Genomic DNA, 12579 nt, shown 5'->3' with positions numbered 1-12579 from the left:
TATTCGTGTTCGTATCCGTGATCGTGATTAACGTCACTACGGTGCGCCTAACGCCATGCCGTGTATCCCTCAATATTCTCCCAATCTCTCATGTAAATCACCCTTCCTTCGTGCAACTCGCCAGGGGGCGTGTAGATGCGCCAGACTGCCGGCGTGTTAGCTAGGATTATCGCAGAAGCGTGCATGTGAAGTACTTACTGTAAAGGTGAACTCTACAAAACAGTGCAAACAACGCCGTGCTCACGAGCCTTGTCCATCTTGACAAGCTTCTTGTTGTACTGCTCTTGTGTCTCTTCCTCTTCCGCCTGGGCGGCAGCGACAGAAGCGGCAGCGAAGTCAGCGGCGGCGGCGTCAGCAGCATAGAGGGCGGCACGCGGTGGATACGCGAGGCCGTCGTGCAGAGGGTGCATGCAGTGGCCTTCTGTGTCGACCATGCCGGCTGAGACAAGTGCCTTGGCGATGGGGGCGTTGTAGTTGGTAGGGTTGGTAGGTTTGGTAGGGTTGGTTGAGTCGGTAGGCTTGACAGTGGTGACGGGCGCGGCGACGGCGGCGCTGGCGGCGGCCGCGATGATGAGGATGGTTGGGGTGTGCATCTTCGTATTGGTTGTTGCGTTAGGTGAGTGGGGGTTTGGGTAGGTGCGTTGTAGTCTTGGTGAGTTGGTTTGGGGAAGGTAGCTTGCAGTACGTGTGCGGACTTGCGTTGTGTGAAGTGACGGGAAGGAGAGATGGAGGAAAGGAAGTGGAAAGTGAGATGATATAGATGGGAAGTTGTGTGGGAGGCGCTAAGCTACTTTTCCCCGGTTTGGAAGCGACGAGGGTGCGCGGTTATGGGGATGTTGGGGAGCGTGGGGATGGGTGGGTGGTGAGGGAAGGTGCGATGGTACGATGGTACGATGGTACCGCATGGGGCAGGCTAGTGCGGTGGCTATGGAAGCCAGTCGCAGTGAGGGTGTTGCGGATGGGTGTGTTGAGCGCTTTGTAAGGGACGCGTGCAACTATGGTATGCTAGATGGGGAAGTCTTCGGCGTGTATCCACGATAGTCAGACTGGTAGTGATTTCCAGTTGTCGAGGTGTGGGCTTTTTGCGAGGTGTTGGGAACTACGGTCGCTACCGACCTGGCTTGATATATCACGAACATCATTGGGTAGTTGGCAAGCACTCTTATCCCAAAACTTCCGGCCTATTCTCACAGCCATGGTATGCTCCACGGGGGGCTTTGGACTGCATGATTGCGATGGTCGCGCGGGTTGTATTCCTCAACTGTGGAGATGCGGTTTCTTAGTGAGGCCATGGATACCATTGTCGCTGCCACACTGGCATGAGATATCGGATATGTTATTGGACGGCTATGGAGTATCTTTGTCTCCAAGCTTCCAATTTTAAAAGTTTTGGTATGCATTGTGGATGCAATGGATCTAAGTGGTTGAGCGAGACAACATTCCAAGGGTAGCGAAGAGGATTTTGAAATTTGTGCCCACACAAACCACCAATATAATTCCGTGCGCTACCAGAGCAGAACGTAAGGATATCTCTATATAAACCTCTTCATCCCTCCTAAGTACTTACAATATACCATCTTCAACCCAAGGCATCGACAACAAAGTATCTCAAAATCAGAAATCGAAGCAGAATGCCTGCTCTCACCACAAACGTAAGCAATTCATTTCACAACTGTTTCATGAAGTATAGACTAACATGCCTGATCCCTTCTCAGACCACCCCGGCAGGTTTTACATATACCTCCGTCATCCTGCCTCCCAGTGGGATGCCTATCCCCCAGGTCACCGTGGCCGACGAGCCTACCTGGCCCGAGGTCACTGCCTGGTCCACCTCCGTCATCCTGCCTCCCAGCGGGTTTCCCGTCCCCATGGTCACCGTGGCCGACGAGCCTACCTGGCCCGAGGTCACTGCCTGGTCCACCTCCGTCATTCTGCCTCCCAGCGGGATGCCCATCCCCATGGTCACCGTGGCCGACACGCCTTCTGAGGCAACCCCCACCGCTGCCGCCGCTACCACCGCTGTCGCCGAGGACAGCACTGACGCTACCACAGTCATTGTGGAGACAGACGAGGCTTGGGAGGCTAATCTCCTCGAGGACATGAAGGTCGCTGTAAGTCATACTTTGAGTGGGCTTGATATGGTATGTGCTAACGATCATCTAGTCGATGAAGCGGACCCAGCGCAAGGAGAACAAGAAGAGGTGCGGCAAGAAGCGGTGCTCCCCTTGCGTGATGATGTAGGCTATCTGCATTGGCGAGCTAGGACTGGTTGGGAGGGATACGGGAAGGAGGTCCCGTTATTTGTTAGATTTCTTTTGTGATTCCTGAATCCATATCTATTGTACTACTGAGAAGCTTCTTTTGTGTGACTGATACCGTGAGCTCGATCATTGGTGAGGGTGAAGGTTGTGGCCACCGGCCGGAATGCCAATTCGCCAAAAAGATAGCCCCGCGAAGCTGGCGTCGCTTACTAATGTTGCCGCCTGCCATTGTGCACTTAGCTTGCGACACCTGCGACGGTCACCCCGCATCAAACCATGGCGAAGCTCACTGATCTTTCCAACGAACTGCTTTATTCCATAGTCGCGCATCTCGAAACGGGTCACTGGTCGGATGTCAGAGCACTATGGCAATTATGCAAAACATCCCGCGCGCTGGCAGCTGTTGCGCAACCCGCGCTCTACACCTGCGTTGTACTAGGACAGTCAATGCCTGAGACGATGAGATCTCTTGAGCTTTTCTTGCGGACCTGTGTCGAACGCCCCAAGCTCGCAAAGAAGACGCGATCGCTCACTTTACATTACCATCGACCAGCCCCGTATAAAGAACCTGACCTTATGCGCCGTCCCACTTTCGACAAATTATTGGCATTATTCGAAACTCAGAATCTCGATAGCGAACGGAGCATGTTGTATCAGACGCTTGTGTTATGCACACTTCTTTGTCTGCCCAATCTACGGCATCTTCGTATGGATACACACAATCTGCCCCCTCGCGGACTACTGCAAGGGATGCATGCGATGAGAGCTTCGAGTGATGCCTTCCTCGCCAAGTTGGAGACGTTCCATCTGTAAGCATCGCCGACTCCCGCTCATGTCGCTCTCGCTCATTAACCTGCAGGCACAAGCATTTCGATAACCAGCCAATCAACATAGCTGACTACATCCCGCTCCTGCGATATCCATCGTTCACTTCATTCTCTACCGAAAACGAAGCATCGGCCGGTAATAATGCTCATCCTGCCACGAACGTACTGACACCATCGGCGATTGAATTGTGGTGGAGTCTTGGGCCACTCGCTACAATGCGACAAGCTCTAGATGCATGTCCTCGCTTGGAAACGTTCAGATTTATCATCCCAGACGACAGGCGTTTTGGGGGGATGTTGCCAGACGATATTGGGAGCCAACCCCTCGTCACTCCACAAGATCTGGTGATCGCGTTGCTGGAGAAGCATAAAGCAACTCTAAAGACCCTGGAATTGCACTTCAACAGCCACTACGATATGCGCGATGCGTGGTTCCAAGAAGACATCGAACTGCACGGCGAAGACTCGTTACACTACGTTTACCCCTCGTTTCGCGATTTTGAGATGCTATCGCACATAACGATCCAGTTTGAGAAACTTACGAACCTCTGTCACCTACCAGAGTCGTTGAAATCTCTGAAGTTGCAGGACTGCTATTTCAACACCGAATTGAGCGAAGATTGCCTTCGTGATATGCTACAGCTTAAGGACACATGGTGTCCGCTGATCGAACAGCTGTCTCTTCAAGGTTATAATTTGTTAGACGCCATCGACATGATACGGGAAGTCGCGAGATCCTTGGATTTGCGGATCTTTGAGTCGCATGACAAAGGTCTTGTGTCGTTCCCCAACCTCTGATTTGACATGGAGATTCGTTGTGACCTTTCTTGGGTGCATGGCTTCATGGTTGTTGCTGAGATCTGAGATGTACTAAGGGAATATATGGGTACCTATAGCGAGGACAAGATTTTCAGGAAATACATCTGCATTACGATAATTTATCGTGTTGTGTAATCGCGACTGTGCCCGGGTTCAAGCATCAAGATTTTTTATGAACGAAGAATATGCGAATTGGTAAATTTTATAAGCTTGTCATCCAGGGAGGAGAGTGTATAACACGTTGTTGATCAAAAGGCGCGGTCTAACCTCTTACTAGGTATGCGAAAGGTCTTCTTTGTATCAGACGAATCGAACCAGGAATCGAAGACATAACACGAATATGACTTGTCTACGGTGAATTCCGTATCCAAGTGACTCCTGTGGCGTGCAATTCGTATCTTCCAGCTCGCCTTTGTACGTCTGGTATATCCAAGCGTTTCAGAATAGCGGCTTCTGCTTTGGCTTTGTTGACCTGCCACCTCATGAGCATATGCTCCATGCTCTTATACTTCTCAGATGGCGATGAGTTGACGGCTTTACCTGACCACCTCCCTTCTAGTTCGAACTCAGAGTGTTGGTTTGACTTCTCTACGCCCAGATGGCACAGCTGCGGCGCCTCGCTCAGTATGTAGAGAAAGAGCTGGTGGCTCCAGGAAGCCGTATCGCTAAGGTCCCCCAAGCTCAATTCACGCAGCGTCGAGCCTTGTTGTTGTAATATTTTTGGTAGACAGTCCGAGATACCGTGCCATACTAGACGCAATCTTTTGAGTGCTAAAACATTCCGCAGAAACTCTTCCAATATTGACAGTGAGCGATTTGGATCTTTCTTATCGTGTTCGTTGTAGTTCAAGACGGCGAGACTCAAAGACTCAAGCCGCGGGACATGGTCAGTCAACGATATTATCGGCAGCATAGATGAAGGATACATGTTCCAATGACTAAGATCAAGAACGCGGAGCAGGGACCAATCCATGCATCGATGCCACATGTCCATGTGTTGCGCCGTGTAAGCGTAGTCTCCGTGACTCTCGCTCATAACCCACTCCTCAAGTGTGGGAAATCGATCTCCTTCTTGCCAATGAAAATTCAAAGGGCCATGTGCGCAGTCTTTAAGACCGACAAGCGCTTTATCATGTATCGTAAGCTTAGCGTCTTCGAAGCTCAAATCAAGTTTCTTGATGCTGTTGCCGAGCATCAGGTACCTTTTCAGAATCTGGAGCTCGCTGTGACCACTCTTTAGGGGAAGGTTTTGGTCTGGTTCATCGTAGGGAACGCACAACCGGAGGGAGTGAAGCTGCGTTGAGAAGAGTAGACGTCGATCCAGAGGCTTCCCTTCCCGCTCGAGATTCGTCACGTGCAGGCGAGCCGTGGAATGCATCGTGTGAAACAGCTGGAGGGTACCCTCTGGTATAGGTATGCTCGTGCCCCAGCTGTGCCAAGTTAGTATACGAGTATATCAACAAGGGTTCAGCCCTACCTCAGAGACTGCAGGCCAGTCGTCATCGTTAATACATCCTCCAGAACAGACGCGAGCGCCTCATCGAAGAAGCCCTGATGGAACGCCCCGATCTCCAGATGTCTGACATGTCTCGCGATAAATCTATTCTTATCCAGTATGCATTGCAGCAGGTTCTTAGTTACTTTCTGCAACCAAAACTCTTCCTGGACAACAATAGCTTCATCCATGTACAAGTCCATGGTTATGCCAGATTCAAGCTCGACGAGATCTAAACGATCTCTTAGACGGATGCTACGAAAGAGTAACATGTCGGATTCGTCGCGGCATACTCTGGACACACATCGCAGTGAATACAGCGATTTCGCATCGTCGTCGTGAAGCTATGCCGGTTTTAGTCGATTGCATGCTCGGCCAAACCATAAGGGTGCTTACTATCTCTACGATCATGCGAAATAACACCAATGGCAGCCCGAGCAGATCGTGGGCTGGCATGGCTGGGGTTGGGGCAGTTCGACCTCTTGTTTCCGATGAGGGAGATGATCATCAACGGTGAAATGACACCGCTATTCGGGGGCGACATTCAATGCATGAGATGAGAACAATAAGCCGATACGCGCCTTGAAGATATTGGTTGCTGTTGTGGGCTGAGGAACGCGACGTGTAGGAGGCGCGAGAGCTGACCGTTCATCTCGCGCTAGTCTTGGTCTGGTAAAGCGTTGATTCTAAAAGCGGGGATCCACAAACTGGCGTCGCCCGCAGCCTTCCTGCCTGCGCTCCCTTCACGACAACTACCATCCTGGACATTCAGCATGCGCTGCTCTCAGTGCCCAACAGAACGGCCATCGCACCCCCTGTGTTTATCGTATTGCGCGTTCGTCATATAAGTTATGCGACTACTCATCGTTTTTTTGGAGACGCACTCCTTGTGGGTGGCCTCTGAACCGATCTTCCCGGTGGCTAGATCCTTTCCGATCACGAACCACTCCCGCGGCCCGTCATGCGATGCCTCGATCTTCCCACGGACCACTGTGTGTCTGATTGCATTTACATCATGCATCCAATTTCTATTAGGCTATGGTTGCATGATACAGCAACATGAGCTTTACAGTATACAGAGATCCCTTTGTGAAAATTCAACGCCGAGATCGAGTGAGATTTTCCCACGGACCACTCATGTGTCTGACTGCATCTACGTTATGCATCTGTTCTCAATTAGGCCCTCGGTGCATGATGCACTAGCATGAGCTTTGCAGTATACAGTGATCCCTTTGGAGAAATTCAATGCCGAGATTGAGTGAACTCTTCGGATGTCCTCCCTTCGAAAGGGTCGAAAGTTCACCGTTCGGAAGGCTCGATTTCTCACCGTTCGGAAGTCTCGAGTGGCTTGCGTCCGTTGGAAGGGTGTAGAGGCAGACAATCGACATTGTGATGTTGTCGAGGTTGCAATGTCTGTATTTGAAGCCCCCATGACTCGACGAAGCGGTATCTTCGCATCCTCTATCTACCATTGAACTATCCATATTCGCAAGGCGCGTTTTTCGCTCAGTATGGCTTTCTCGATCGAAACTGGACTGCAGGTCTGGACAATCGCTTTATCAGTCAGCTCGATCGCTTTGTCTACCATCGCGGTCATCTTACGTCTTGTGGCCAAATACATCCGCAAACGAATCGACGCCAGCGACTACTGCATTATAGCAGCTTTGGTATTACATCCTCATCCTTCGACTTTATACTGCCTTCGGATGCATCACATCGCCCACGTAGCTACCGAGAGCATCTTGCAGAGTAATGTCACTGACTTGACTTGACAGGTGTTCAATCTAGCAACAAACTGCAACCACTTATACCTCGTCTTCCACGCAGGCTATGGCCTCGAACTCACAACCCTCCTACAGCGTTTTGGTATCCTCAACATGCGCATCCTGTCCAAAGGCACGTTAGTCGCAGTGTGCACTTGGCATGTCACTGCCTGCCTGTCTAAGCTCTCTGTCCTGCTCATGTACACTTCGATCATACCCAACGCATCCATGCGCGTAATATGTCGCTATTTCGGCGCGACCATCGTCGTATGGACAGTGGCAGATCTGATTGCAGTATTGTCGATTTGCAGACCGTTCAACATGGCATGGATCAACGCAGACAAATGCCCTAACCAGACTCTGTTCTATTTCATCATGGGCTTACTGAATCTGATCATCGATACAATCATCATCGCACTTCCGATGCCGTATCTGATCCGCCTACGGACGTCATGGCGTAAGAAGATCGTTGCCATTGTCTTACTAGGGATGGGTATAGTGTACGTATACCAGACAGACTTTCATCGCCTGCAATATGCTAACATGAACCTTAGGACCTGGGCCATTACTATTTATCGCCAGAAGTGCTTGTGGGGTCTGAATTGGCGAAAGGTCAATCGATACTCGGACATGGCCATCGCCATGTTCCTAGGTGGCCTCGAATGCGCAGTCATGATCGTTGTGGCTTGCATACCGCTCATGCGTCCTCTCTTTTCGAGAAGCAAGGCCCGCAGCCCGCCGAACCATGGCGACACCCTCAACTCGGGGGCGCATCTAGAGAAAGGGAACAAGAAGGCGCCAGCTAAGCTTCCCCGTTTGTTGGACCCGCCGTCCTGGTTCGACAATGAGGACGACGTCGATGCGCAGGTTGAGCTACAATCGAAGAAGGATGCGCAGGTGACGGATGCGGAGTCTTCTAGTTCCTCTGACATCTCACGCGCCCCAGGCGCCCCGAAAGATACTGTCGTAGATAAGAAGATATGGGCAGCGCCAGTATGCTGGGATGCACCTGAGGAATGTCGTAAGCAGGGGCCGCACGAGCCACCCGTTGTGCATGCAGATGCGCTTTGATATGTACGACCAGAAGGATTCTCTTCTCTGTCTTTCGCGCTTCGCCATACTCACACAACACCAAACTTCACTGTCCTTCTCTATTCAATATACACCCGCCATCTCAAAGAGGCTTCTTGGTGGTACCGTTGCTTGTCATAAAATTGCGCGAATGCTCATGCCGTGAATGTAGATCAAACCTCACGCATCAGGCGCAATACGTTGGCAAATGATGAATGGGTCAATTTGTTATAGTCCCGGGAAAGATGCTCGTAGGCGGGACGCCAGCCCGAGACAAATCCGCGGATTGTTTTCAGCTGGTGGCGACATGATGGTAGCACGTGTTTGCGCGTCGCGTGCTTACGGGTAGGCACGTGGCGGCATTGGCGGGTCGCGGGAACGGGAACCCCGACAAGGCCCGCCCAGAGCTGAACAACATACCACCGTATCACCACACAGCAATACGATTCCATGCGTCGCTCGCGCCCTTCGCTCGCGATTTGACGATGCAGAGACAATATGAAAGCCTTGCCGAGCTCCCCAAACCGCGCATTGGAGCCCCACTGACCCTCAAGGCGACTCGCGAACGAGCACGACGTCACATCCTCACCACCATGGTTGGAAGGATCAGACACGAGGATTGGATCGCAGAAGACACTTTCGGAGATACGCAACAACTTCCAGCCATGTTCGAACCGCTTGGGCTACTATCCCGCGAACGGTCGAGGTTCTCCTGCCGCTACCCCCGACGCGACACCTTCATCCTCAGCTTCCACAACGAAGGCGATATCTGATCGTCAGCGGGCTACGACCCCTAATTAATGTGTGACTGTCTGTTGCATAACCATCATTATGATTATTAAGCTGACCATTACTAGAGAAGCCCGTCTACACACGAGAACCATCGTCGCGTCCGCCGGCTCGTCTTCCAGAGTCCCCATACCACCAGAGTAGTCACAAACAATTTGCATTACCCTACGCGAGCATCAGAATGAACACGCGTTAGCATCATGCCCAGAACCCTGCCGCATTGAGGCCTTCGATCGTGCCTCTGAACCCAACGACCTCCCCAGCGTCTATGCCCAGCTCCTCTGGGCTCACAAACTCCTCGGTGACCTCCCAAGGATCGCAAGCCTCGCCATACTTGAACTGGAGTGCCAGTTCATTGCCCACATCGCCGTAAAGCTTGGTCGCCGTCTCCATACTGAGCTCAGCAAAGACACAGCTCTTGCCAGTGACTTCCGACCATACATCGACCATCTCCTGGTATGTCATCTTCTCGAGCGCGACATTCGCGTATCTACCATAAGCCTTGTCACCAGTAGTAAGCACCTGGCGGACCCAGATGCCGGGGTTGACTGTCATATCGCCGGCTACAAGGACTTTGGCGTCCGGCTTCGTGGGCATCGCTTGGATGTATTTGCCGGTGCCGGGCTGGATTAGATGTCAGTTCAATGCGCCCATATGAAGAGGGATTATTCAGACTCACGTATTCGAAGGGCTTGCAGAGTGGGAAGAAAGCCATGTTCTGCGGATAGTATCCGAAGTACAGGTAAGTCGTGATTGCAGCAAGCTGCGGCAACTCGGCCTTGATGCGCGCGTCCACGTTCGCCTTGTAATCCATGTGCGGCGCTTCCATCTTGCCCCAGAACCGACGCTTCGCGCTTGGGCAAGTCGACCAAATGTAGTGTTCGACTGATCGTGTGGCCGTGGCAGCCCGAGCGAGGTTCATGCCATGTCGCTCTTCGATCTCGCCACATTCGTGCTGGCTTTTGCCCCGAAACAGCGCTTCCCACCAATTTGTGACCGCAAAGACGGCATTTGCGCCATCGAAGGCAGCTCGCAACGATGCCTCGTCCTCGAAATCGGCTTTTACAACCTCAGTACCCTCCGCTGCCAGCTTCTTCGCCGCATCACTGTCTGGGTTTCGGGTGATCGCCCTGACTGTCCATCCAAGCGTCTTGTTCATGATGTTGACTACTCCGCCACCCTGGCTTCCTGTCGCGCCTGTCACAGCGATAATCTTGTTACCGCGGTTCGGCCAGTCGTGAATCGTACCGGGCAAGCCGCTCTTCTCTCCATGCACCATAGCAAACCATGGCTCGAAGACAGCCTCACTACGCTTCGAGAAAGCTCCATTCTTGTAACCCGGATGTCCCCATTCTACCAGTCTGTCGTGCCCTATCTCGACAACTTGCCCTGTCCTCTGGTTCTTCTCATCATCAAGAAATAGATCGTAACCGGCGAAGAGGGTCGATTGCAGCATCATGTGCTCTGGGTGAAAGGCTTTGCTGAAGCCAGGCATGACTGGAGTCTCGATCGGGCCGAGCATTAAGCAGTTGATGGAGATGTTGTCTTTGGCTAATAGAACAGGTCCGGTCGTCTTGGTCCACATTGCTGTCGCTGCCTCAGCCGCGCAGTACTCTGGAAAGCTGTGGCATGGATATATGCCCAGCATGCTTCCTGTGATGATGATCTTGCCGCCTTTGCCTCCTGGATTGTGGCGCATGTAGTGCGTAGCCAGCGTCGTGCCATACATTCGTCCTTTCACCACAACGTCTGTACAGCTGGTATCTGGTTCGGGAGGCAGGTCGTCGATGGGCGCATCGCGGCGGTTGAGATTGAACACGGAACCACGATCGGGAAAGCCCGCATTCGCGATCAGAACGTCTAGGCGACCCCATTTGTTCCATGTGGTCTGGAAGAGGTTGGTTTGTGAGGCGTACGAGCTGACGTCGCATTGGACAAAGATGACCGAATCTCCGGTCGCATCGATTGATGAAGCGACTTCTTTGCCTTCGCTTTCACGTCGACCACAGATCGCGACACGGTAACCTCGCGCCTGTAACCGGGCTGCTAGCCAGGAACCGATCCCACTCTACTTGAACCTGTCAGCAAGCTCAGATCAACTGCGGTTATGTGATGGGACGAACCGTGCCACCGGTGATGATGGCGACTTTGCGCTCATCCTGCGAAATGGAACCCATGGTGTTAACGATCGGTATCCGGTGGACAGCCTGCGGCGCATTCTAGGAGGATGAACCATCATATGTAACAAGCAACGGCAAGACCATTCGTGGATACGGTTTTGGCTATGTGCATGCGCGGTAGTCCCTGGTCCCCATCTTTGTCCCGCAATGGGGTGCGGCACTTTCCACACTGCACCGAGAGTAGCTGCTCCGCGTCCTTCAAAAAGGAGCGTTTCCTTTTTCTTGTCGTTTCTCCGAGCGCGTCTAGCGATTTTGCATTGCCGTGCGGCCTGAACATTGGCGGATATCTGGAATTCGCGGACCCCAGATGCCCGTCTAAGGTCCGGTATGCATTCTTCGCTCGTTTTGATAACGAGTCTTCAGACCTTCCAGGCTGATTAGATGTCGGCCAATCTGCTGGAACCTATTAATCAGATTTCGACAAAGATGTATCGCCGGCTGGAAGCTTGCAGGCGAAATCAAGGACGCGGTTTGCCCGCATCCGCGCTAGCTTGGCATTGCGGCACGGCATCCAACCAGCTACTGGAGAGCAGGTGGGGGGACGCTTCGGGTGGGGCGACTCCAGCGTAACTTCACGTATATATGTACAGGGTATGCGATCCTTCGTAAGGACAAAAATCGTGTCGCGCAGCGTTTCCCGTCACAGCCTTCGTCGCGGGGTAGTCTTTACGCCGGTGAAACGACAGCAGGGGTCTGACAGTCGCGGCAAGCAACCTTGAAATATCGGTCCTGTGCCGCTCTCTGGAGTTCATTGACGGCATAACTATCTTGTAGTCCAGGCGTGCAAACGCACTGTTCACTGGTTCGCCTCAGATGCCGCCGTCACCCGGAGTCAGGCCGCCACGAGAGCACCAGCAAACGGCAATATGCAAGGTTGCGGTGTGCAATCTTATTCCTATTGGTTCTTAGGCCGCCGTTCACTGCTGTTGGTTGTCAGTCTTCAACAAATGCTTGTTGGGCTCATGTGATCTCAACCGCTCTGAGGATTCCGATAGCTGTTAGTGGCTAGGAAGCACTTCGATCAGTATGTTTGCCATGTCAGGTCTGTGCCTACATGCTTCTCCGACTATGGGGGTGTGTGATAGTAGGTACCTTTTGGTTGGTACTCCCCCATTGTCGGGCCCCGACGGTACCTGTTCAAGCCTCCACGCTCCTCGGACATTTCCACGCCACAGATCCATCGAGCAGACCTATCTCGAACGCCAATATGACAACCATCGATAATGGGCAACAAGTCGGCGTTCTCGTGACTTCGTCCATTTCTATCCTGATGGTCGTTGTCGCTGTAGGTCTGCGACTTCTAGCCAAGAGGATCGCGAACCGGATTGATTGCAGTGATTATTGCATTCTTGCTGCCTTGGTATGTTGAACCGG

At 52.3% G+C, this 12579-nt stretch overlaps 5 protein-coding genes across 5 annotated transcripts; 3 read left to right on the top strand and 2 right to left on the bottom strand.

Moving 5' to 3' along the window:
• Positions 1-47: 47 nt before the first annotated feature.
• Positions 48-593, bottom strand: J4E85_008327 (uncharacterized protein; the record flags this gene model as incomplete). The annotated part of the gene is made up of 2 exons (XM_051472553.1): positions 48-145; positions 245-593. The coding sequence occupies 2 exons, from the start codon at positions 591-593 to the stop codon at positions 48-50; spliced, it is 447 nt and encodes a 148-aa protein (XP_051323374.1).
• A 1173-nt stretch (positions 594-1766) lies between these two features.
• On the top strand, positions 1767-2241 carry J4E85_008326 (uncharacterized protein; the record flags this gene model as incomplete). The annotated part of the gene is made up of 2 exons (XM_051472552.1): positions 1767-2111; positions 2164-2241. The coding sequence occupies 2 exons, from the start codon at positions 1767-1769 to the stop codon at positions 2239-2241; spliced, it is 423 nt and encodes a 140-aa protein (XP_051323373.1).
• Positions 2242-3304: 1063 nt separating this feature from the next.
• Positions 3305-3886, top strand: J4E85_008325 (uncharacterized protein; the record flags this gene model as incomplete). Its single annotated transcript, XM_051472551.1, has 1 exon — positions 3305-3886. The coding sequence occupies one exon, from the start codon at positions 3305-3307 to the stop codon at positions 3884-3886; it is 582 nt and encodes a 193-aa protein (XP_051323372.1).
• A 3600-nt stretch (positions 3887-7486) lies between these two features.
• Positions 7487-8236, top strand: J4E85_008324 (uncharacterized protein; the record flags this gene model as incomplete). The annotated part of the gene is made up of 2 exons (XM_051472550.1): positions 7487-7665; positions 7720-8236. The coding sequence occupies 2 exons, from the start codon at positions 7487-7489 to the stop codon at positions 8234-8236; spliced, it is 696 nt and encodes a 231-aa protein (XP_051323371.1).
• Positions 8237-9223: 987 nt separating this feature from the next.
• J4E85_008323 (uncharacterized protein) lies at positions 9224-11202 on the bottom strand (the record flags this gene model as incomplete). The annotated part of the gene is made up of 3 exons (XM_051472549.1): positions 9224-9649; positions 9705-11093; positions 11149-11202. 3 exons carry the CDS (start codon positions 11200-11202, stop codon positions 9224-9226), a joined length of 1869 nt encoding a protein of 622 aa, XP_051323370.1.
• Positions 11203-12579: the final 1377 nt, after the last annotated feature.

Source organism: Alternaria conjuncta (genome assembly GCF_024043145.1).
Source record: "Alternaria conjuncta strain BMP 0040 chromosome Unknown scaffold_13, whole genome shotgun sequence".
Lineage (NCBI taxonomy): Eukaryota > Fungi > Ascomycota > Dothideomycetes > Pleosporales > Pleosporaceae > Alternaria > Alternaria conjuncta.
This window is presented reverse-complemented; position numbering and strand designations above follow the sequence as displayed.